Consider the following 24,623-nt stretch of genomic DNA (forward strand, 5'->3'; position numbering starts at 1 on the left):
GGACCCCCCCCCCCCCCGATTCAATCACAGGCACAGTGCGCAGCACCCCATTCTCTCTTCTCTCTCCTCCTCCTCCCTACCCCCCGATAGGGCTGCCATAGGATCTGCTACAGCAGTGCCAAAATGTCTGGTAGACATTGCCAAGGTGCCAGGCTGTCACTGCTGAAGGGGCACCCCCTTGTCCTTGGCCTCCCTTTGGGGTCCTCAATGACCTCCAGTATGACCGGCGAGGCCAAGCCGACTGTTCCCCGTTCATGGAGCGCAGGTGTTTTCCTTGCCAGAGAACACCTGTCCCAGCGAGGCCATAAAGGCAAGTGAGCCTGGACGATTGGGCTCACTAAACACGTGTAAATTAACGTTAGAATATATTTAAATTTATTCAGCCTCTCGCCTATTTCCTGCAAGAGGCTGACCCCGTTGGAAATCCGGCTCTCATAAGATCATGAGAACTGAGAAATCGGGCGTGGTCCTGATTTCTTGGCTTTCGTGTGATTTTACTGGCTTGCCCCGCCCATCAATGCTGGTAAAATTCCACCCAAAGTTTGTGTGATGTAGCTGAAGGCTATGCTATTGCAGCTGGAAGGAAGGGGCATGCATGGAAGCAAACTGGATGACTTAAAATTGGAGAAGGGAGGTGAACATAAAATATAAAACTGGAGAATCTTGCAGTCAGGAACTGGGACAAGACCATGGAGGGGATTTATGGTCAATGATAATTTTGCTTCAGCAAAATTCACTGGGTTTAGTTGGGAGAGGATATGGTTAGCAAGGCTTTGAACAATGAGTTTATGGAGATCACAAAGCCAGCCAAAGGAATTTGGGGAAGTTGAGTCAGGTGATGAAGTGGGTAAAGGTGTGTGACTGTCGCAGATGGGTACAGACCTGAGTAATGTTGAGTTGGAAGCAATGTCGGGGCAGATAGGATTTCTGACTTCGTGTTCATTTCTGGATTGAACAAAGCATGGAGATTGGCTCTATCACTTGACACAATGACCAAGGTGGAGAGCTTTAGTAGTGTTACAATGGTGATTTCAAAAGAGGTAGCAATGGGAGTAAGTAGATGGTAGGAAGGGAATAAATTACAACTGAAGATCTAGCTGTATAAGGTGCTGGTGAGGCCACACCTGTGTGCAGTTTTGGTCTCCTTACTTGAGAAAAGATGTACTGGCACTAGAGGGGGTGCAGAGGAGATTCACTGGGTTGATTCCAAAGTTGATGGGGTTGGCTTACGAGGACCAACTGAGTAGACTGGGACTATACTCTTTGGAATTTAAAAGAATGAGGGAAGATCTTATAGAAACATATAAAATTATGAAGGGAATAGATAAGGTAGAAGCAGGGAGGTTGTTTCCACTGGCGGGTGAAACTAGAACTAGGGGGCATAGCCTCCAAAATAAGGGGGGAGCAGATTTAGGACTGAGTTGAGGAGGAACTTCTTCACCCAAAGGGTTGTGAATCTGTGGAATTCCCTGTCCAGTGAAGCAGTTGAAGCTACCTCGTTGAATGTTTTTAAGGCATGGATGGATACATTTTTGAACAGTAAAGGAATTAAGGGCTATGGCGAGCAGGTGGGTAAGTGGAGCTGAGTCCATGAAAAGATCAGCCATTATCTTATTGAATGGCTGAGTAGGCTAAGGGGCCAGATGGCCTACTCCTGCTCCTAGCTCTTATGTTCTTATGAATATACCATTAGTACATGGCAAGTGGGAATTACAACTCCAATCGGCAATTTTCTTCAAAGAAAAGACATGCCAGCAAAAAATGCCTACCAGTAGCAAACAGCAGAAAGGGAGGCAAAATTGGCCCAAATAATTTTTGAAAGATTTTGATGACCATCTTGCCGCCTTCACACAACTGAGGACTTGCTGGAAAAATTATTGCCAGAAACCACCAACATCGTCTGTGGCTGGGATTCTCCGGTGTCACTGCAATGAACGGAGTTTTGGCTGAGCGCCTAATTCTCCACTCTCACTGGCAGTGGTGCAGGAATGAACAAGATTGGAGAATCCCATCCATTTATGTTACATTATCACCCTGTGCTCCAACCTACATTAGCTCCTGGTTAAGCATCATCTTGATTTTAATGTTTTCACCCTTGTTTTCAAATCCCTCCCTGAACACACTGCTCCCCACCTCGCCCATCTGTGCCCCTCTAATTCTGTCTAGACATCCTGATTTGAATCGCTCCATCTTTGGAGGCTGTACCTTCAGTTCCACAGGCTTTAAGCTCTGGAATTCTTTCTGTACAACTCTACACCTCACTTTCCTCCTTTAAGGCATTCTTTAAAACCTACCTTCTTGACGAAGCTTTTGATTCTAATCTAGTATTTCCTTCTGCGCCTTGGTGTCATATTTTGTTCAATAATGCTCCTTTGAAGTACCTTCGTATGCTTTATTACATTAAAGGTAAACGCAAGTTGTAATAAAAATACAAATAGCAAATAAATAGCAAAATATACCAAAAAATTAGGATTGCCCTTGCAATAGAATTTTCCAAATTTGTGACACCACCACCATTTTCCACCAGGAAGCCTGCACTAAGCCTCGAGTTCATTGTTCCCAGTCATGTCACTCTCAGAAGATTAGCAACCCATAATTCCAGAATAGGTTTTTCATGATTTGCAGAAACGTTAATCATCTGCATTTTCAGACTGTTAATCTTACTTGCTGCTCCACTCCCATTAGAAAATCCCCAGGAACCCTTTTTTTTTAGGAACATTGGAAGGAGGTTGTGCTTATATAAACAAAAGCATGATGAGCTAACTTTGAAGGTATGTATTATTTATACTATAGGCATGCAATCCCACAAATATAGCTGGCATTTACAGTAAAGTACATGAGCAAAAAAGACAGGTTGAAATGACTTGAAGCAAGTCATATTTTAATATATGATGTATTCTAAATGATTACGCAATCTTGTATTTGCTTCAAAGCTCGAACAACCAGGAAATCAAAATGATTTGTGTGAACAATGAGAAGTGCAGGAAGGATTATAGCTTAATACACATTTGAAGCAGTTTCAGCACAAATGACCTGAATTTTTAAGAAGTTCAGAGTATTATCATCATAACTAATTATTGAAGAAATGATTGTTTAAGTAGAAAATGTGCAAACTAGTTTACATTTTTTCTTGGTTCAATATCTTAAAATAATCACTTGAAAAAATATCCCTAAACAAGTAATGAGCTACACTGCTATGCCTGATCCAATAATTTATTTACTTATGTATTTATATAATGAGGGGAAGAAATGTATTTGCTTGTGTTACGTGCATATGGAAGATACCTTTCACTTATTTTCGGGGAACCAATCAAAATTAATTACTTTGTATCTCAGTGGTGATGCCTTGTAAATTTCCCTTTTTATTGGAGGTATCCTATCCCACTTTGATTCATCTCAACAGGCTTCCCCAGATAACACAGTAACAATACCAAAACCGATCCAGTTTTATTTATTCTATCTACAGAGAGGTAGAAGGAAGGAAATAATTAGGACAGGGTGCACAGACATAAAATGGGTATGTTAGTGCAGTGGTTAGATTACTGGATTGAAAGTCATTGTAACTGTCCAATTATGGTAAAACTCCAACTGGTTCACTCATGCCTTTAATGGAAGAAAACTTTCCAAGCTTATGCAGGCTGCCATGTATGTGACTGCAGTTCCTTGCAAACATAGTTGGCTCTTAATTGTCCTCAGCAAGCGTTAAGTTGTATTAAACCGCTGCAAAGAACAATTGCGGCAAAAAGGTTCATCACCACTTTCTCAGAAAGCTGGAACTCTAAAGGCCAGTTTTATCAGCAATAGCTACACCCTGGAATGGATTTAAAAATAGTCTCTATTCACTCCTATATAATGTGCTTTGTTTGTATGCTAATAATCAATTATATGGGAAATTTCAACAGCTTGGGAACCAAAGAAATGGTGTTGATTGGAATGTAGGACTTTCTCTGGTACAGGCTGAGGAGCTGGAGATACCATTAGCAGGACAGTATAATTACAACCTAATAAGCTTGCATTCACAGTTTCCATTATAAGTGGACTTGGGAGTTTGATGGTAAAAGTTGATACAAAAGTCTGACAATCTGACAACATGATGTAAGCTTTGTAGATAGGAAATATACTCAGATGTACAGTATCTAATATACTAGATGTGTTTTAATATAGGAAAATACAACAAATATCTTAATCCTATTTGTCATTTTGTTAGCTTTTTATTATAAATTCTGATCACATTTATAATTGGTTTTGTCTATGCTGAGCTTGTTCTGTACTGTTCTAATTCTAAAGGTGTCGCATTGTATAACTGCATTATTTGAATGCTGTAGAAAGAAGTTTTGATCCCTATGTCACAAGTAACCGGCACATTGCAAAGCTAATGGCATCTGCAGTGGGTTGGGCACATTCATTTAGTGGGTGATGGCCGAATACCCATTGGGTCACAGCCTGCAGGATGTCCATATCTCTGCTACAAGTACACCTGCAAGTGAGTTATGAAGGTGATGGACAATGACGATGGGGAGCCAGTTGCTGAACGATTGTACCTCTGGAGGCTGATTGTTTGGAAGGGCATTGGGAGAGTCAAGGAGAAACGGAGCTCAGTTGACTCTGAAGAGGACCCAGATGAAAAAGGCCAGCGAATCATGCACCTTAGCTCACTGACTTCCTCTGCAACAAATGTGGTTGAGACTACGATGCTAGATAGGGCTCCTGAGTAGCACCAATGGCCCTGTCTCAGCTGATCTGAGACTGAAACCCTCAACATCAATCTGAAACATGAACTTATGTTTCTTTCCACAGATGCCACCAGACCTGCTAAGTGCTTCTAGTATTTTCTGGACCTATTTCACAATGGCAGCACTCAAAAGTACCTTGTTTTTGCTCTAATATCTCTCTATATGGTTTGGTGTCTTTCTATAATGCTCCTGTGATGCAGATCTGATGGAAGGAGGTGGAAGAGAGAATGTCCAGGGTGCGTGAGGTCCTTGATTATGCTGACTGCTTGTCTGAGCAGCAGGAAGTGTAGATTGTGTCAATGGATGGGAGGCTGGTTTGAGTGATAGACTGGGCTTCGTTCACGAACCTTTGTAGTTTCTAGCAGTCTTGGGCAGACAGGAGCCAAACCAAGCTGTCATACAATCAGAAAGAAAGCTTTCTATGGTGCATCTGTGAAAGTTGGTGAGAGTCGTCACTGACATGTCAAATTTCCTTAGTCTTCTGAGATGATAGTGGCATTAGCGAGCTTTCTTAATTATAGTGTCGGCATGGACAGGTTGTTGGTGATCTGGACACCTAAAAACTTGAAGCTCTCGGCCATTTCTACTTCATCCCCATTGATGTAGGCAGGGGCATATCCTCCAGTATACTTCCTGAAGTCAATGGTTGTCTCCTTCATTTTGTTGATGTTGAGGGAGAGATGATTGTCATCGCACCAGTTCACCAGATTCTCTGTCTCTTTCCTGTACTCTGTCTTGTCATTGTTTGAGATCCGACCCACTATGGTGGTGTCATTAGCAAACCTTAAAATCGAGTTGGGGGAATTTGGCCACACAATCATTGGTGTATAAGAAGTATCGTAAGGGGTTGAGGACACAGCCTTGTGGGGCATTGGTGTTACGGATGATTGTCGAGGTGTTGTCGCCTATCCTTACTGATTGCGGTTTGGAAGTCCAGAATCCAGTCGCAAAGGGAGGAGCCGAGCCCCAGGCTGTGGAGTTTGGAGAGGAGTTTCTGAGGAGTAATAGTGTTGAAGGCTGAGCTGTAGTCAATAAATAGGAGTCAGACATAGGAGTCTTTGTTATCTAGTGTTCCAGGGTTGAGTGCAGGGCCAGGGAGATGGCGTCTGCTGTGGACCTGTTGCGGTGGTAGGTGAACTGTAGTGGATCCAGTCAGTCTGGGAGGCCAGAATTGATTTGTGCCATGACCTTTTGAAATACTTCATAATGATGGATGTCGGAGCCATCGAGCGATAGTCACTAAAGCACGCTGCCTGACTTTTCTTTAGTACCAGGATGATGGTCGTCGTCTTGAAGCAGATAAGGACCTCAGATTGTTGTAAAGAGAGGTTGAAGATGACTGCAAATACCCCTGCCAGCTGGTCCGCACCGGATCTGAGTGCTCATCTGCACCAGTCGCTTTCTGTGGGTTGACTTCGAGAAGGCTACTCTGACATCTGCAATGGTGACCTCGGATAAAAGTTCATCCGAGGCTTCCGGGGTGGAGGGCATGCTCTCGCTGACCTCTTGCTCAAAATGAGCATATAATGCATTGAGCTCATCAGGAAGGGGTATGTTGATGCTGGCAATTTTACATGCCTTCATCTTATAGCCTGTTATGTCTTGCAGACCTTGCCATAGTCGGCAGGGGTCCGTGTGGCTAGCCTGGGACTTCAGCTTGGTCCGATACTGTCTTTTGGCATCTTTGATGGCTCTCCTTAAATTGTATCTGGCTTTCTTGTATAGGTCAGGGTCACCTGACTCGGATGCCTCAGATCTAGACTTCAGCAAGCAGTGGATATTCCTGCTCATCCATGGTTTCCGGTTGGGGAACACACGGCTTTGCTTCTTTGGCACACAGTCTTCGACGCACTTACGAATGAAGTCAGTTACTGTAGTGGTGTACTCGTTCAGGCTAGCCGCAGAGTTTTCAAATACTGACTCCAAGCAGTCCCGTAGGCGATCATCTGATTCCTCAGACCAACATTGCATGACTTTCTTTGATGGATTCTCCCGTTTCAGTTTTTGCTTGTAAGCCAGGAACAGGAGCACAGCCTTGTGGTTGGATTTGCTGGGAAAAGCATGACCAAGATATCGAAAAGGAAATTCTGAAGAAACCTCTATCCGAAGAGTAGTGAAATGTGGAATTTTCTAGCACGGGCTGTGGTTGAAATGAGCAGGTACATTAAAGCGAAGCTCGACAAGCATTGAGGAAGAAGTGAATAAGTGCATTTAAACGAAGCAAGACAAGCATATGAGGGAGAAGAAATTAGATGGCTGTGATGGTAGATTTGGATGAGAAAAATGGGAGTATAAACATTACCATTACTGACTTAAATAAAAGCAAAATACTGCAGATGCTGGAATCTGAAACAAAAACAGAAAATGCTGGAAAATCTTAGCAGGTCTGACGGCATCTGTGGGGAGAGAATAGATCCAACTTTTTAAGTCTACATGACCCTTCAAACAAAAGAATAAAGGACAGTACAGCATAGGAGCAGGCTCTTCGACCCTCCAAGCCTGTGCTGATCACGTTGTCCTATCTAGACCAACCGCATGTATCCCTCTATTCCCCATCTGTTCATATGTCTATCCAGATGAGTCTTAAATGTCGCTAACGTATCTGCCTCAACCACCTCACTTGGCAGCGCATTCCAGGCCCCCACCACTGTGTAAAAAAAAACTTCCCCTGTACATCTCCACTGAATCTTTCCCCCTTACCTTGAACTTGTGCCCCCTTGTAATTGTCATTTCTGCCCTGGGAAAAAGCTTCCAACTGTTCACCCTATCTATACCCCATATAATTTTATAAACTTCTATCAGGTCGTCCCTCAGCCTCTGTCTTTCCAGAGAAAACAATCCCAGTTTATTCAATCTCTCCTCGTAGCTAATACCCTCCATACCAGGCAACATGCTGGTAAACTCCCTCCAAAGCCTCCACATCTTTCTAGTAGTGTGGTGACCAGAATTGGACACAGTATTCCAAATGTGGCCTAACCAACATTTTATATAACTGTAACATAATTTTCCAACTTTTTTGCTCGATGCCCCGTCCCGATGAAGGCAAACATGCCATATGCTTTCTTCACCACCTTTTCCACCTGTGCTGCCACTTTTAAGGACCTGTGGACCTGCACGCCCAGATCTGTGTCTATGCTCCTAATGATTCTGCCATTTATTTTATAGCTCCCACCTGAATTGGATCTACCAAAATGCATCACCTCGCGTTTGTCCGGACTAAATTCATCTGCCATTTCTCCGCCCAATTTTCCAGGCTATCTATATCCCGCCGTATTCTCTGACAATCTTCATCGCTATCCGCAACTCCACCAATCTTGGTATCAAACGCAAACTTGCTAATCAGACCAGCTACGTTTTCTTCCAAGTCAATTTGATCCCTGCGGAACACCACTAGTTACAGACCTCCATTCAGAAAAACACCCTTTCACCGCTACCCTCTGTTTTCTATGGCCAAGCCAGTTTTGAATCCATTTAGCTAGTTCACCCCGATCCCGTATGATGTCATCTTTTGCACCAGGATGCCATGAGGGACCTTGTCAAATGCTTTACTAAATTCCATGTAGGCAACATCTATAGCCCTTCCCTCATCAATCATTTTTGTCACCTCCTCAAAAAACTCCATTAAATTAGTGAGACATGACCTCCCTCATACAAGACTACGCTGTCTGTTGCTAACAAGACTATTCAGTTCCAAATGTGTATAGATCCTATCTTTAAGAATCTTCTCCAACAATTTCACTATCACTGACGTCAAGCTCACTGGCCTATAATTACCCTGGTTATCCTTGCTACTTTTAAATAACGGGACAACAGTGGCTATCCTCCAATCCTCTGGGACCTCACCAGTGGCCAATGAGGAAACAAAGATTTCTGTTAGAGACCCCAGCAATTTCATCCCTTGTCTCCCTCCGTAATCTGGGATAGGTGCCATCTGGCCCTGGGGATTTGTCTACTTTAATGTTTTTTAATTCACCTAACACCCCTTGTAATGATGACTTGTTCTAAAGGGTTTACATACCCCTCTGAGACACCATCAATCGACATGTCCCTCGCTTTTGTGAATATTGATGCAAAGTACTCATTAAGGATCTCACCCACTTCCTTTGCCTTTGAGTGGACCAACTCTTTCTCTAGCTACCCTCTTGTTCCTAATATATGTATAAAATGCCTTGGGATTCTCCTTAACCCTGTCTGCCAAGGACATTTTGTGACCCCTTTTTGTCTTCCTAACTCCCTGTTTGAACTCTTTTCTACTTTCCATGTATTCTTCAAGCACATCATCATCTGTTTTTTAGTTGCCTAGACCTCATGTATGCATCCTTTTTCTTTTTGACTAGATTCTCAATTTCCCTGATTATCCACGGTTCCTGAATCCTGCCTTTCCTGTCCTTCCCTTTCATAGGCACATGCCTGTCCTTCATCAGATCGTTAACTTGTTGGGCTTTCTGTGTTGTATATCCTATATGCTTTCTACCCATTTAGGGATGGGGAAAATTAAGACAGTTGGTATGTTTGATCCATCGTTGGAATCATCACGTGAAGCTTTCAACTGCTGAAAAGGCTTTAAAGATTAACATGCATATGGGCTGCAGTTTAGAATCAAAAAAATGATTTACATTGGAGCTGTGATAAATATTGTTTCCTGAAACTGGACTGGAGTTCTGCTGATAAGCAAGGGTGAAAAATGGTGTCAAAATTGTAGCATAATGGCTTTATTTTTAAAAAAAATCTTGTATCAAATCTGAGACATCATGCCAAGCAACATCAATTGTCTAGACATGTTGCTGGCAAACTGACTTCTGGCAACTCTGTCCTGTGCAAGCTTTCATTGTTCCTGTGATATATCTCACTCTATCTCTATAAAATCCTGCTATATCTGTCTAAATTTTGGCACAATCTGCTTTTCCCTTCATTGAAGTACAAGCAGAATGTTTCAGCATAAAACTGTAGTTTAAATGTGCCCTGCTAAGAGAAACTTATAAGACAGTTTGAATTATATTAAAAATAATGTGAAAAATGTTTTGGGTTCTTGCTGAACTGATGAGCAAGAACTGACTATGTAGTAGTGTTTGGTATAAACCTGGATATTATTTTCATACAGGAGAAAATTTGGGTAGTTTTGGGGGGAAAAAGGCTAAAATTTCAATAATGCAGAAAAACATATTCTCATGAGAATGAGAGCCTTGGATAAATTCTTTAATACTAACATTTTAATGTATGTGATTTTAGTGACATTTAACTCCAAGGTTGTCCAAGTTTACTTTTGTTAATACTTTTGAGTAAAATGAAAACTGGTATTCAAGCTATGGCAAACATGTCCTTTATTTTTGTATAGGTTTTAGAAGACAACGACTACGGCCGTGCTGTTGATTGGTGGGGTCTGGGTGTTGTTATGTATGAGATGATGTGTGGCCGGCTACCTTTTTACAACCAGGATCATGAGAAGCTTTTTGAATTGATCCTGATGGAGGACATTAAATTTCCCAGAACTCTTTCATCGGATGCAAAATCATTACTTTCTGGATTGCTTATAAAAGACCCAAATAAAAGGTAATTAATTATATGACCCCTCTGTTAAAACTCCCTTCAGAATTGTTAAAATTTGTATTCCATATTGTGGTCTATTTCTAATCTGCTATATGTCTAGTGTCTTGGGTAATTTGTGGAACAATATTATTTCCCGTTATGCAAATCTCAGAGGGGAGTTCAGGTTATTGGCTAAATGTAAAGCTGCAGGAATCTGAAGTGTCTAGTTTCTTTTTGAACAGTTCTTCTTGGACCTATGGAGGAATTGTGTGTTTTGCAGTGTGAAATAAATTGCATATACATCTATCAATATCTATACAAAAATGTTTGGTATGAACCTGTGTATCATCTTTGTACAGGAGAAAATTTGGGTAGTTTAAGAAAAAGGATTAAAATTTCACTTGTGCATAAAACATTGTGAATATTCTAAAATCCATAGTAGAAATTAGATTGAAGCTTCTTGCTTTGTTAGGTTTGGGTAAGAAACATTGTGCATACCAGAATGCAATCACTGATAATGCAACCAGCTCGGACTGCTTGGATAGAATTACCATGCTGTAATTTCATTATAGTGAATGTAATCGATGCTATGATTCTCACCTATCTCACCTGGAGGAACAGAGGGGGTGGGCCTCAAATAGGAAGTCAATCATATATCCCATCCAGTTTTAAGATCGGATGGGGTGTAAAAGGGAATCTGTCCTGAACCTGTCACATACTTGTTGGCTGGTTTGGTTAAAATTCGGGCTGAAGTGCTTTCTCAATTAATTTTTCAGAAAAGGTTATGAATGCACGTTTAGTGCAAATTTAAAATGAATAAAGTACTAGTAGATTTATACATCATTGTTCTCAAGTGGTTTGGAGAACGAGAGTCATGATTATCTGTTAACCTAGCAGATGGAAACCATTGCTTAAGTACTCCTAGTGGGAGTCCTGGTAATTGTAAATATATAAATTGGTGAGGTCAGTTAGCACAGTCAGAGAGCACAGTACATTGCTAATAAATTCATGCTCAGAAGAACATAAAATATCTGACCTTTTCTTTACAATTGTTTTGCGCCTGAGTCGGGTGGATGTGCACTGGGGACAATACTTTAAATTTATAATTAAAAAATGGTGTCTCAAGTGCTGCTCATGTGGTGTTAGATGTGCTGTTTTATAAGAGTGTTATGTTATCTAATGATTATTCTGTTAAGATGGAACTTCATTATTTCAGGCCACAAAGCTAATAATTAAGTTTGCACATGCCCAGACTTTAACTGGCCAAAGAATTGTGATTGAAATGTGTTTTGTCAGTTTCAAGTTGCAGCTGAGAAGCGCACAGTATTTTAAGATTGCATTGCATCTGTCATGAATTGTGATGTCCGTGTGAACAAACATGCTGTTTTTAATATTACTGCCTTTCATGTAGCATTACTTATGGTAAGTTAGATGAAGTGCTATTTTGTAAGGGCAGCAATATTACACCATGTAAAGCACAATGTCTGTTCTATTATTTCAACAAATATTAATTCCTCCGGGTGCTCCGGTTTCCTCGCACAGTCCGAAAGACGAGCTGGTTAGGTGCTTTGGCTATGCTAAATTCTCCCTCGGTGTACCCGAGCAGATGCTGGAGTGTGACGACTAGGGAATTTTCACAACTTCATTGCAGTGTTAATGTAAGCCTAGTTGTTAAACTAATAAATAAATGTTTTAAAAAATTAATCTTATTTTAAAATAAGTTTGAGTCAGAGATCTGTAAAAAGATGTATAAAATATTTGGGATTCATTTGCAGCATGCATCTAGCTTTGCTCCTAGCTTTCCTCATTCTCTCTTGAAGTTCATCTTGCCGATGAGATCAGTATCCTGCTTCCTTGACTGTACCCCCACTAAGTTGTCCAACTTTCTCTTCTGATGTCCATACTAGCCAATATTGTTAATGATTCTCCAGTGCAGTTTCTCACTTGTTTAAATCTACCATCATCACCTCAAAATACAACTCTTGATCTAATTGTGCTTGCAAACTACCACACCATTTCGTGAACACAAGAAATGGGAGTAGGAGTGGGCCATATGACCTGTCGAGCCTGCTCCATCATTCAATATGATCTTGGCTGACCTTGGGCTTCCAACTCCATTTTCCAACCCTTCCACATATCCCTTAATTTCCTGAGAAATTTAAAGTATTGTTTGGAAAAGTATAGAATGACCAGAAATGGTCAACAAGATTTCACGAAAGGGAAATCCAGTCTGACAAATTTATTGGCATTTTTTGAAGAATTATGTAGTAAGGGAAATAAAGAGGAACCAGTAGATATAATATACCTGGATTTCCGAAAGGAATTCGATAAGATGCCATGCAGAAGGTTTCATGGGCAAGATGAAGGCTCAAGGAGTTGGGGTTGATACGTTAGCATTGATAGAGGAATTATTCTGCTTTTCTATTCTTGCAACCAAGTGAATAACTTCACTTGGTTGCAAGAATAGAAAAGCAGAATAATTTTTAAAAGGTGTGGAATTTGTAAGTGGTGATGTTCAAGCAGACGTTGGTATATTCAAACAAGAAATACTGAAAATCCGCATGAAGATGCAGCAAGTAATTAGGATGGCAAATGGCATGTTTGCCTTTATTGCCTTTATTGCAGGGGTATTGGAGTACAGAAATAAAGAAATAGTGCGACAGTTGCCCAGAGTCCTGGTGATATCACAACTGGAATACTGTGTACAATTTTGGTCTCCATATTTAAGGAAGGATATACTTGAATTGAAGGTGGTGCAGCAAAGGTTCACCGCATTGATCCCTGGGTTGACAAGGTTGTTCTATGAGGGGAGGCAGACTAAATTGTGCCTATACCATCTGAAGTTTAGATGAATGAGAGGCAATTTCATTGAAACATACAAGATTCTGAAGAGGGTTAGACACTGAGAGCGCACTTCCTCTGTTCAGGAAATCTAAAACACAGGGTACAGTCTCAGGATAAGGCGCCAGTCATTTAGGACTGAATTGAGGAGAAATTGCTTCAATCAAAGGATTGTGAATCTTTGGAGGTGGTGAATGGGTGGGTCGGGCAGGGGAGCAGCGAGTGGGCAACAGTTGGCAAGTGGAAGAGATGTGGAGATGCCGGCGTTGGACTGGGATAAGCACAGCAAGAAGTCTGACAACGACTTGCCTGGGCTTGCAAAATCTCACTAACTGTCCTGGCTGGAGACAATACACATCTCTTTAACCTGTGCTTGGCCCTCTCTCCACTCACATTGTCTGTACTTTTAAGACTTGATTACCTGTAAAGACTTGCATTCCAACCATTATCTTGTAAATTGAGTGTGTGTCTTTATATGCCCTGTTTGTGAACACAAGTCCTCACTCACCTGATGGAGGAGCTTGAGACTGTTGGACTTTAAAGTGGAAGAGAGTCAGAAGGAGTCCGAGTCATAGAGGTTTACAGCATGGGAACAGGCCTTTCGGCCCAACTTGTCCATGCTGCCCTCTTTTTTAATTGACTAAGCTAGTCTCAATTGCCCGTGTTTGGCCCATATCCCTCGATAGCCATCTTACTCATGTAACTGTCTAAACACTTTTTAAAAGACAAAATTGTACCTGCCTCTACTACTACCTCTGGCAGCTTGTTCCAGGCACTCTCCACTCTGGACCCTTTTATATCTCTCCCATCAAACCTATGCCCTCTAGTTTTAGACTCCCTACATTTGGGAAAAGATATTGACTATCTAGCTGGTCTTCATTATTGATAGACCTCTATGAGATCACCCCTCAGCCTTCTACGCTCCAGAGGAAAAAAATCCCAGCCTTTCCAGCCTCTCCTGATAACTCAAACCATCAAGTTCCGGTAGCATCCTAGTAAATCTTTTCTGCACTCTTTCTAGTTAATATCCTTTCTATATTAGGGTGACCAAAACTGTACACAGTATTGTAATTGTGGCCTTACCAATGTCTTGTACAACTTCGATGTTCTAACCAATGAAACCAAGCATGCCAAATGCTGCCTTCATCACTCTGTCCACCTGTGACGCCACTTTCAATGAGCTATGAACATGTACCCCTAGGTCTCTTTGTTCTATAACTCTCCCCAATGCCCTAACATTAACTGAGTAAGTCCTGCCTGGTCCAATCTACCAAAATGCATCACCTCGCGTTTATCTGAAGGAGGCAGTCTCGGAATGGAAGAGAATACTCCAAAATGGAATCACGCATGCTCCTTTGGCCCTGGTGTGAAATGACGCTCGAGTGAAAGTCCCAATACAAAGTGCACATGCCAGCCCTGTTGTATCCATGACACTAAAATGAAATTTCACTGAATGAGATAACTTAATAGGGACTTACTGCATGGTTCACAATTATTTATGGGACTGTGAACCACAAGTCATGGAGAAGAAGGTCTGATTAAACAAAAATTGTGTGTGTGTGTATTCATTTCTTTTGCCTCTTAATTTTTTCCATATTGTTTGACGTGGCAAAATTTGAGTTTTTTCACTTCCAACATCTATATCCACATCTGATGTAGTACAGAATAGATGCTTAGTTATATTTCTAATATTTGTCTGTGCAAAATACCTCTTGATATTTTAAGATTTTTGTGCATTTCAATACTTCATGGTCCAACAGGTGGAATGCTGTGATTTATGGTGAATTATTACTTGGTTGGTTATTCTGGGACCTGGGTTATAAGGCAAAAACAATCTACAACCATCTCTTTGTGCCTCTAATTATAATTCGGGCTTCCTCCCAACACTTTAAATTCACATTTGTTTCCTACACCTGTTTTCCTTGTGGCTCCTAAGTATGACTGACAATTAGTGTCAAATTACAGACAGTCCTTTGGTACGGATGTATGCCTGCTAGGTATTGGCTTGAAAGTGCTTGAACTTGCTTTGCTAATAAGTGATTTACGTTGTGGAATGGCTTCTGCTGGTGACAGAATCTGTCCAGGAAGCCACCATTCCAGTCCTGGACTTCCCTGATCTAAGTAAAGGTCTGTACTGGGCAACACTGTTGGTGTGTTGCTATACAGCACAAGCAGGCCAAAAAAGACAATCTGGGTGATGAGTTGCAAAGATATTTGCTGTTGGTACTTAGCAGGACCTGGTATACTTTGCAGAAGAATACATTAGGAGCAACTGTTTATTTCTACCAGAAGCAGCACTGTGTGTTAGAACTGTCTTTGTAGCTTATCAGTCTGAAATGGAACTGAATGAAGGTCCCAGGGGTAAATTGTGTTCTAATTGCTAAATTATGTCTTTCTCTCCCATTTTAAATTTCTGTTTCCTTAGTTTGGGTGATGATCTCATCTCAGATTAACACCATTATGTAACCAGCTACCAGGCTGTACAGCGGAGGACCACAGCTTTTCTGACCATGTTCCTAATGGCCCAGTGTGTCAGAACGCTGCACCACTATTCATTTTAGATTCCAGAAGCAGTTTTATAGCTTGTCATATGATTTGTTAATTTTTGAGGAAGGAACACATTTATGAGGAAGTTGTATCCAAAGATTGCGCTTTTATATTTCATAAAATGATAGCATCCCCACAGTGCAGAAGAGGCCATTCGGCCCATTGGGTCCGCTGACGGAGTATCTTATCCAGGCCTTCTCCCCTGCCCTATCCTTTAACCCCACACATTTCCCTTACCATCCACCTAACCTACACATTTTTGTACACTAAGGGGCAATTTAGCATGGCCAATCCACCTACCCTGCACATCTTTGGACTGTTGGAGGAAACTGGAGCACCTGGAGGAAACCCGCACAGACAGGAGGCGAACGTGCAAAACTCCCTTAGACAATTGCCCAAGGCTGAAATTGAACTCGGGTCTCTGGCGCTGAGAGGCAGCATTGTTAACCATAGCACCAGTCCTAACCATTTTTAGCATCTATACTTGACAGGCATTCATGGTGGATTGGGAAGTTCACTGCACCCTCATCTCTCAGTAGCATGTAATCTGTAGCTTGTGAAAAGAATAAATAAATTGGTAAATTCTTACCAAAAAACATTTTTAACATTTTAAAAACATAAGCTGTATTTCAGTTTTAATTTTTGGTCTTATCAGATAAGTATGAATTTCAAGCAAGTAACCACACTATCTAGTTATGTTGTAACAGCAAGTACCAAATGTCCCTGCACCAAAATCATGAAGGAGTGAAGGGGAGTTGTTTTGACAAATTGGATATGCACTGTTAATTCATTTTGTTTTTGCCATCAGGCTTGGTGGAGGTCCAGAAGATGCAAAGGACATCATGCAGCACAGCTTTTTTAGTGGAATCAACTGGCAAGATGTTTATGACAAAAAGGTTGGTATACTTCATTCATCCATTCTTGGCATGCCAACTTGGGGGTCAAAAAATTGGTTACATTAATCAGCAGTTGGAAAAATAATATATTGATTTAAGTAAATCTCCACTTGAAATATCTGAACCTGAAGATAAGAATTTCTTAGTCTGAAATTTGCTTGTTTCAAATTATGCTTAATTTAAAATCTTAAATATGATTATATTGCTCTCCTTGCTTTCAGTGAATTACTCTCTGTAGCAAGTTGGAATCTGTTGATTCTGGAATACCTTGGCTGAACAACAGCTGAATTTTTCTAAGATGTCAACATAAGTTTTTTAAACTTGTAGGTGAAAGGTGTTTATGAATTTGCCCTTTTATGTTGATGTATTTCTGTTATGCTCTTACAATCAGTCACTATCTTAAGTTGATGGAAAGATTAATTAATCATTACCATGCGAGGTTCCCTTTTGGAATTTTTGTAACATTAAAATCTCATGAAGCTCTATTATTGGCCCAGTTAGTATAGCTGCACAATTACAATTGAGTCAGGCAGACCAGAAATCTGATTTTTAAGCTAAGACAGCAGTATGAGCATTTCTGCTGGCCTCAAGCCTCCTGCACTGAAGAAAATAACATTCAATAATGCAAGAATACTTTCCAATAACTTTTGCTATAAATGTGAGGGACTGAAAGAAAACAGGACTGAATTGGCTCTGATATTCCCCATGACTGAATAACCAGCAAACACTTGTGTGAAATAGTCACTTAAGAGAGTTAACAGAAGTTATTTGTCATACTTGAAACACACCCCAAATAACTTGGTGTTTTTGACGAGGGAAGTGGAGAAAATTTCAGCAAAGAAAATTATTTTGATCCTGTGCGGCCAGTGGGAAGCTGAGCTCACGGAAGGTGCAGTTTAGAGTATTGTACCCCTATTTCTAAATTATCACTTTGTTGTACAGAGCTTGAATACTGATGAAAAGAGAGACAGGTTGCTGAAGCTTTTCATTTTGCACTCATTAGGACAAACACGAGATTGCCAAATTTCAGGTGGTGGCAACAATTTACACGAGGAGAAAAGTGGTGCTGATTGGTTGGCAGGTTGACTCTGATTTGCTGAGACGTCGCCAAGAAGATATCAATGGGAAACTGTAGTCTCCCCATACTTTCGTGTAATTCAAAAGATGCAAGCCTAATGTCTTAGTTGAGTTGATCCTTTGGTGGAGTGAAGATCTTTTAGACACAATGGCTTCTCATGAAGCTGCAAAGCCTCTTGTAGACAAATAGCCAGGAGATTGGTTCTCTGGTGGACTTGGAAGCAAAGTTAGTTTCAGTCATAAATCTGCATGGTTAACACTTATGGTCCAAACCACCATGGTAAAATAACGGTTGACAATAGCCATTCACCTTATTTCTGCCTCGACTTGAGCTCTCATATTGACCTTTGTTCAATGTTCTGAGACCAACATTCTAGAGATCCCATATTCCTCAAACACTGGTTAAACTGAGATGTTAAACTTTTCAGGTGGCTGCGAAGTACCCTTATTCAGGTCCATTTTTAACTAAATGTTGGCCATGTATTGAATGCTATCCACAGTCCCATGTTAAGTTGTAGCCTCCTGAAATCTTGTGGCCACTTTCACAAAGTGCGATCTTACCATCCGTAATTGCCATTATCCTCATGCTTGTACTGAACGTGACAACAGGTTTGTACATGGGTGTAAATATATACATTTTATATCCATGGTTTCTGATTGATCCTTGCTAACTTAATATTATTCATAAGCTTACTTCGCCTGACTCATCAGCTTGACTTGCAGTCCCTAACCTGACCTCAATTCCCCAAAATCCTCCCCATACCCTTTTTTCACCTAGCTTTCATGCCCAATGTAGTGTATGTCTCTTTAAGACAGTGATCAGTCCAGAAGGTGGAGTCCTCTGTCAGGCAGAATATATCTTGAAACCACGTAGTAAGCGTGTGAAGACAGGAACGCTACTCCATGGCAGCCTAGGGTTGCAACCCAGTTTCTTTTTATTAATTAATGCCTTTTGTCCCTAACAAAGCCTGAAATGTCTTGATGACGTTTGAGTGCCACTATATAACATATTGATGGGAAGGTGGATCAATTTGGTGGCACAGTCTCCCTGTCAGTACCCAATTTAATTGAAGCTGGGAAGAGGAAACAGATTACAGTTACAGAAATATTCTGCAAAACTACAAGAGGTGAGTGAATCAAGAGAGAAATCTTTGATCCCAGTTGCTGAATTACACTAAAGGACAAGAAAAATCAGTCAAACAATAAATATTTATTTCCAAATACAGCAATAGCTGAGTGTAGGAAGTGGAACACAAAAACAGTCCGAATTGGATCAAACTTCATTCCCAAGACTCAGTTGGGGGTGAGCCTGTCAAACAGGTACTCACCATCAGGTACCCACCCACGTGCCTATCGGAGCGATAGTTGTCCAAATAGTGCCAGACCCTGAGGGGCAGACAAAGTAATGAACGTAGTGTGGCAGGCGACTCAAGGTTTGGAAAGATATGGAAAATTGAAGTGAAGAAAAATTAGCCCCCAAGAGCAAGAAAAGTAGTACTTGAGCTAAAGCGAAAAGACAGGAAGTGAAAAGAAGCTGTCTAGAAGAAAGCTGTGTTTCAGGTTTGCTGTAGTTAAACGAGTTCAGAGGCTAAAAAGAGAAAAGGAGAGAAAAGCTTCTGAGTTGCAAGGTTTATCCCAGAAATATGGAAAAGTGAGAAGCTGAGATTTGCAGATCTCCCAATCTGAACAAAGCCTACAGGGAATCCAGGTAATGATCACTGCAATGAGGTACTGCAGGCAGTCAAGATTGGCAGTTTTGGAACAAGAGAACACCTGTGAAAAAAGGGAAAGAAAATAAGTTAAAATTTTAAGAAAATGATGGTCCTGAAATGGACAGCGCTGACTAAGTGGAATTAACAAAGAATGGTACAACAAAAGAAGGCAGCTCAGAAGCATAAAAAAACCTGCAGAAATCATTGAAGCAGTCTTTCACTAGCTAAGAAGAGAGGTTAAACAGTTTAAAAAGGGTCCAAAAGGAGAAGATGCAGGTTCCTGCCAAAACTCCAGAAGCACCGGAAAAGCACAGACCAAGAGAAACAGCAGCTGTGGCTGTTGACAGTCTCGAAGTGGCAATACATTTAAAGCTGTACAGTATTTAATGCAGCAACCACAAGAAGGGACAAAGGGATAAGATAATCAGAGAAGACCCCACATACTGGGCAATTCTCAAAAGAGCAATGCAAAACCTCATTGGAAGACATTAAGACCTCAAAGAAGAGACAAGGCTGGAGCTCCGAGGAGGTAATAAGCCCTCAAGCCAGAGGCAACACCAGGGTAGGTGCCATTGGGTCCTGGAAGGAGGGCGCCGATGGACCCTAAATGACCAATTGAAGAGCAGAAAACAGGCAAGATTCAAATGCATTCCATCCTTTTGTACTATAATGAGAAGTTCCTTGAAGTTTTAAACTGCAAACAAACACAGTTGTGATCAGGCAGAAGAAGTAAGAGTAAACAAATAAAACTGAAGTAGCTTCACAGAACTACAGCAAATAGAAAATGAGGTAAATGTTAGTGACCCTAACCTAATTGAGAAGCAGCCCAGCTATATCAAAGGTAAAGAAAAACAAGCATTATCCAAAAGGTGGAAGTAGCTCGGAAATCTGTTAGAGCCAGTGAGAAACAGTACAACATTCACCAGCAAGCAGTGAAGGAGTTGGAGCATGAAGAAATGAATAAAAGGTCAAAAGGATTGAGAGAAAAAGCACAAGTGAAACTCAGCAACAGAGGTCATAGCATGGAACTTGAGAAGTGTCAAAGAAATCCCATTTAGTGAATGCCATCAGTTTTGTGATGAGTGAGTGAACTGTTTCTCTGAGTGAAATGCACCAAAGATTTGATCCATGGCACTCGTAGGATATCCTGTATCATCTACTGCAAGAGTTACTATACTGCTGAAGCAGAAATTAGACCAGAGCTTTTATTAGGAATTCTCTAGAGATCTAATTAAACTGCAGTTGTGTAAAATATATAAATGTGCTGGAGAAATTGACATGCTGAAGAGAGGCAGAAACTGTCTGGTGTTTGTGTGTGCTGAGGATGACTCAACAATGAACAAACCTAGAGAGAGAGCACAACTGTTGGAACAAGTTAGCAATTCAGGGGAATTGTCTAATGAATAGCAAGAAGAAGAAATGTTGAACATAGAAGCAGAGTTGCATGCAACTACAATAAAAGGAATGTGGCAGTTGTCTAAAAACATGCAAAGCATGAGAAGGGAGAAACTTATCAAATATTGTTAGATGACAATGTTGGACTCTAGAATGATTAAACTGAATGAATTGCAGAAGTAGAGAATGAAATGAAAAGCTACTTGGTTTCAAGTAGGAGATTGGTTGGTGCGGAAGATGGAAGAAAGAGGTTGGAAAATGGAACCACTCTGCTGTGGAAGTTGTGCCAGAGAGAACTAGACAAAGCAGCAATTCAGGCAGAGAAGGAAACTTGAGATTACATGCTGAAATGGTCACACTAATAGAAATGCACAAGAACTAATATGATAACATGATCAATGGAAAAGATGCTGAATATAAATACTAGAAAGAGAAGGAACTTCATCACATGACCTAAGCACCAGAAACCAAGTACCAAGACCATTCCTTCACAAGTAACAGACTAAGATTGTGAATGATCTGTCAAGACACAAGACTGTGTTGTATCGTGATGAATTACGTGCATTTTCTCTGAAAATTAACGATTAACGAAGGATTGGAGAGTGACACCATCCACAAAGTAAACTATGTAGTTTATGGTCAGCGCACAGTCTAGAGTAGAACTTGGAAAGCAGCAAGCCTGTATGGAAGAATCCCGCGCAAGACCATGTTTGGAACTCTGCATAGTTGAAGCCGGCGAATAAAAGTATTATGTTAAGTGCAAGCCTCATGTTGTAGGGAAAAATCCCTTGTACCAGTGCATTCAAGAAGGTCGAGTTGCAAGACAAGGTTCAAAGCGTTTTTCTTTATTGTACAATTACTGTGATCCCAGGGAGAACCGCGTAGCCAGCTCAGAAACAGTGGCTTGGCCACGTTGGTCTCAACAGTTACACATTCGCTCTGGATATTTATAGGAATCCAAATTCGAGCGGGAACATTTGCTCATACATTTTTACAATACCTAAAAAGTGGCCTGTCTGGTCAGGAAGTTCCCTGGGAGACTTGTCAATTTGCATCTGTATGGTGTGTGTCCGTGTTAATGGGACTGCCTGTTCTTGCCCCGGTGTTTTAATGTGTTTCCCATTATCCTCTCGATGTGTCCCCTTATCTAAATCGACCTCTGATGTTTTGTGTCTGTATTCTATGCTTGCGAGACTAGGTGTTAGTCATTTTGTCCTGCTGTGTATAGGGGGATTTAATCTCATCTTTTATTCTTTTTATCCTGGTTTATTAAGTTTCCTTGCCTGCCTTGGCCATTTTATTCCCGTAATATTTTAATGACAGTACAGTTATGCCATATATCCCACTGCCGGGTCTTGACTCGCAGATATCCCGATCTTCTGGCCAAGGGCCGGTTTAAAATGCAGCTTTGTGCTGTTGCTGGGCAGAATAAGGATCTTTTGTCGGCTTTGAAATTAAAGGTCTCTCAGCTGTGCAGAGGGGGATTTAAACGAATGTCCATTCGGGTGTTCCCCTCTGCATTGTGGGCACGTTATGAATGGTGCCAATCAGTCCAATAAATGAATATGTTTAATGAGGTGAATATTGATGATAATAAAAATATGGCTTTTGGAAAATGGCCTACTTCACTCAATATCTCAACATTGAGCAATCACTACGTTGATTTGCGAATGTCTAACTTGTGTGTATAATGTTTATTTAGAATGTGGGTTTGAGTAAATCGATTTTGAAGATTATATGAAAAAAGTTAAAGGGCAATGAATGTAGTGAGTGTGGTGTCTGACTTTGTAAGACAGTCCAGCAGAAGAGGGTCTCCTGACTTGAGCAACAAATGGGAACCGAGAGTGAGTGATCACCCCAGAGGGTGGAGTCCTCTCTCGGGCAGAATACATCTGGAAGCCTTGTAGTAAGCATGTAGAAACTGGAGTGTTGCTCCAAGGCAGCTTAGGGCTGCAAAGCTCTATACCAAGTTTCTCTATCAGTAAATACCTTTTGTCCCTAACAAAGTCTGAAATCTCTTGGTGATGCCTGAATGCCACTACATAACACCCATCACTGGCCCATTTATGCTTACTGTTATCGCACTATGTATCCTGGCTTTACTCATGAGTAACTCGTGCATTGTGAAAGCAAATGAAGGTTTAATGGTTTAATATATGAATATCTGAAAGTCCTGCATTTTTTGAAGATTATTTATTTGTTTGGCTGCTTGTTTTCAATCTGGTGTTTCAAGCTTCCTTGCAGCAGTTCAGCAAAGGAGGACATTAGCTTTTCTTCAGTCTTCCAATTTTCCAAGAAAAAAAAATCAACAAACGAGCCAAGCAGATGTGACTGGAAATGAAATTGAAAGACTGCTAGCTGATTGAAGCTTTTACCTGCTTACAATTTGATTGAAGTGTGTCTGTGGCAGCAGAATGTTCCAAATGGAGTTTGAGAAGCAGAGTTATCGCATTGTACTCTGAGAAGGATGCAGGTCACTTGTTAGTGTCTGACAGGGAAGAGGAAAAACAAAGTGAGAAAGAACACTTGCAGAGAGATGTATAACGTTTATGAGGTGCCTACAGTGGGTGGTTGATGTGGGGACTGAATTTTCTCACTGATTCCTGACCATTTTTCCATTGGGGGGGGAGCTGTTTCTGGTACTTGTGCACTTTTAAACTGTTTTCCATCCCAACTATCCCAATATTAATTGTAACTTGAGCCATGCCATGTTCTGCCCATCAGTTGCCTGTGGCTGCCAGGCAGCCATCGGGGCATTTCTTGGACTTACCCAGGAAATGTCCCGATGGCTATATATTATTTAGATAAGTTCCAAGTGTTACTTTTAGGTGCAACAGCTGTCAGAATTGGCTGTTAAAGATGGAAATGAGGGTTTCTGATAGATGATCATTGAAAGTAAGAAACATTGTCTTGTGTTTTTTATGAACGGCCAAAAGACACCTGCAGTTTCTTCTAACTGCTGCTTAAGTCTGAGCAACAGCAAATTTCGATTTGCGCCCCTCACTCCACCCAGTATTAGGGGTACTCGGGTGAGGAAATTACACTGCTGATGGGCACCTCCTCCTTTTCTCACTTCAGAGCCATAATTGCAGGGACTGAACAAACTATAGTACTGCACAAATGGGTCACCTCGCTGTAGGAGTCCTAGCCCCATGACACCTGGTAGAGAACTGTTGCTGCCTTTGATTTTAGGATGCTCTGAGCTGGTTGGCCTGTAACCTGGCAGCAGCTGCTATCCTGAAGAAAAGTATTGCATGCAGCTGTAAATCCTGGCTGGCATGGTCCTTATCCTCCTATCCCTTCAGCTGTACTGCCTATTTGCAGTTAAATAGTAAAAGGAAAGAATAGGGAGGCATCATCCTTTTGGATAGGGAATTGGGTAGAAGGTTGCGACCACTTGTGCTTTGCGCAGGCATGCCAGGCCGACAGTAAGGTGCACCCTGACCGTGGCATTTTGTACAGGAAGAACTGAATGGTTTGCCACATGCAACCAATGTTCTTAAATGGATTAAGGTTTAATGCCTTAAGAGTAATTCATTAATATTAATGCCTGTTTTTGGGCATTATGAGCCAATTTCCCCTGCAAGGTGGTAAGTAAATTAGGGTAAAGCTGGCAGTTGAGTATGTGGCAAACAGCATGGGAGAGGTGAAATAGTAGATGTGAGAATAGTTAGGATATTTTGGATGAAAAGATTTGGTATTGTGTTTTGGGGAGCTGTCTAGCTATAGTGCCGAATAATATGTTGGGGACACTTAACCAGAGATCATTGTGAGCATTGTTCTTTAAGTTTAGCTTTTAAGAGTGTCCTGATACCAGTTGCACAAGGAAGAAAATGAAGTGGTCTGCAGTGTGTTACCTTGCTTGCACTATATCTGGAACTTCTTGTAGCGTTCTT

General features: G+C 41.1%; 1 protein-coding gene across 3 annotated transcripts in view; it reads left to right on the forward strand.

Moving 5' to 3' along the window:
- akt3a (v-akt murine thymoma viral oncogene homolog 3a) overlaps positions 1–24,623 on the forward strand; it is a 312,730-nt gene that overhangs the window by 271,157 nt on the left and 16,950 nt on the right. For all 3 annotated transcript variants that reach the window (XM_078229515.1, XM_078229517.1, XM_078229516.1), the window contains 2 exons: positions 10,069–10,283; positions 16,456–16,543. In XM_078229515.1, the coding sequence (XP_078085641.1) occupies positions 10,069–10,283; positions 16,456–16,543 (303 nt within the window). The remainder of the gene's footprint in view (positions 1–10,068; positions 10,284–16,455; positions 16,544–24,623) is intronic.

The sequence above is a fragment of the Mustelus asterias genome, chromosome 15 (genome assembly GCF_964213995.1).
Source record: "Mustelus asterias chromosome 15, sMusAst1.hap1.1, whole genome shotgun sequence".
Classification (NCBI taxonomy): Eukaryota; Metazoa; Chordata; class Chondrichthyes; order Carcharhiniformes; family Triakidae; genus Mustelus; species Mustelus asterias.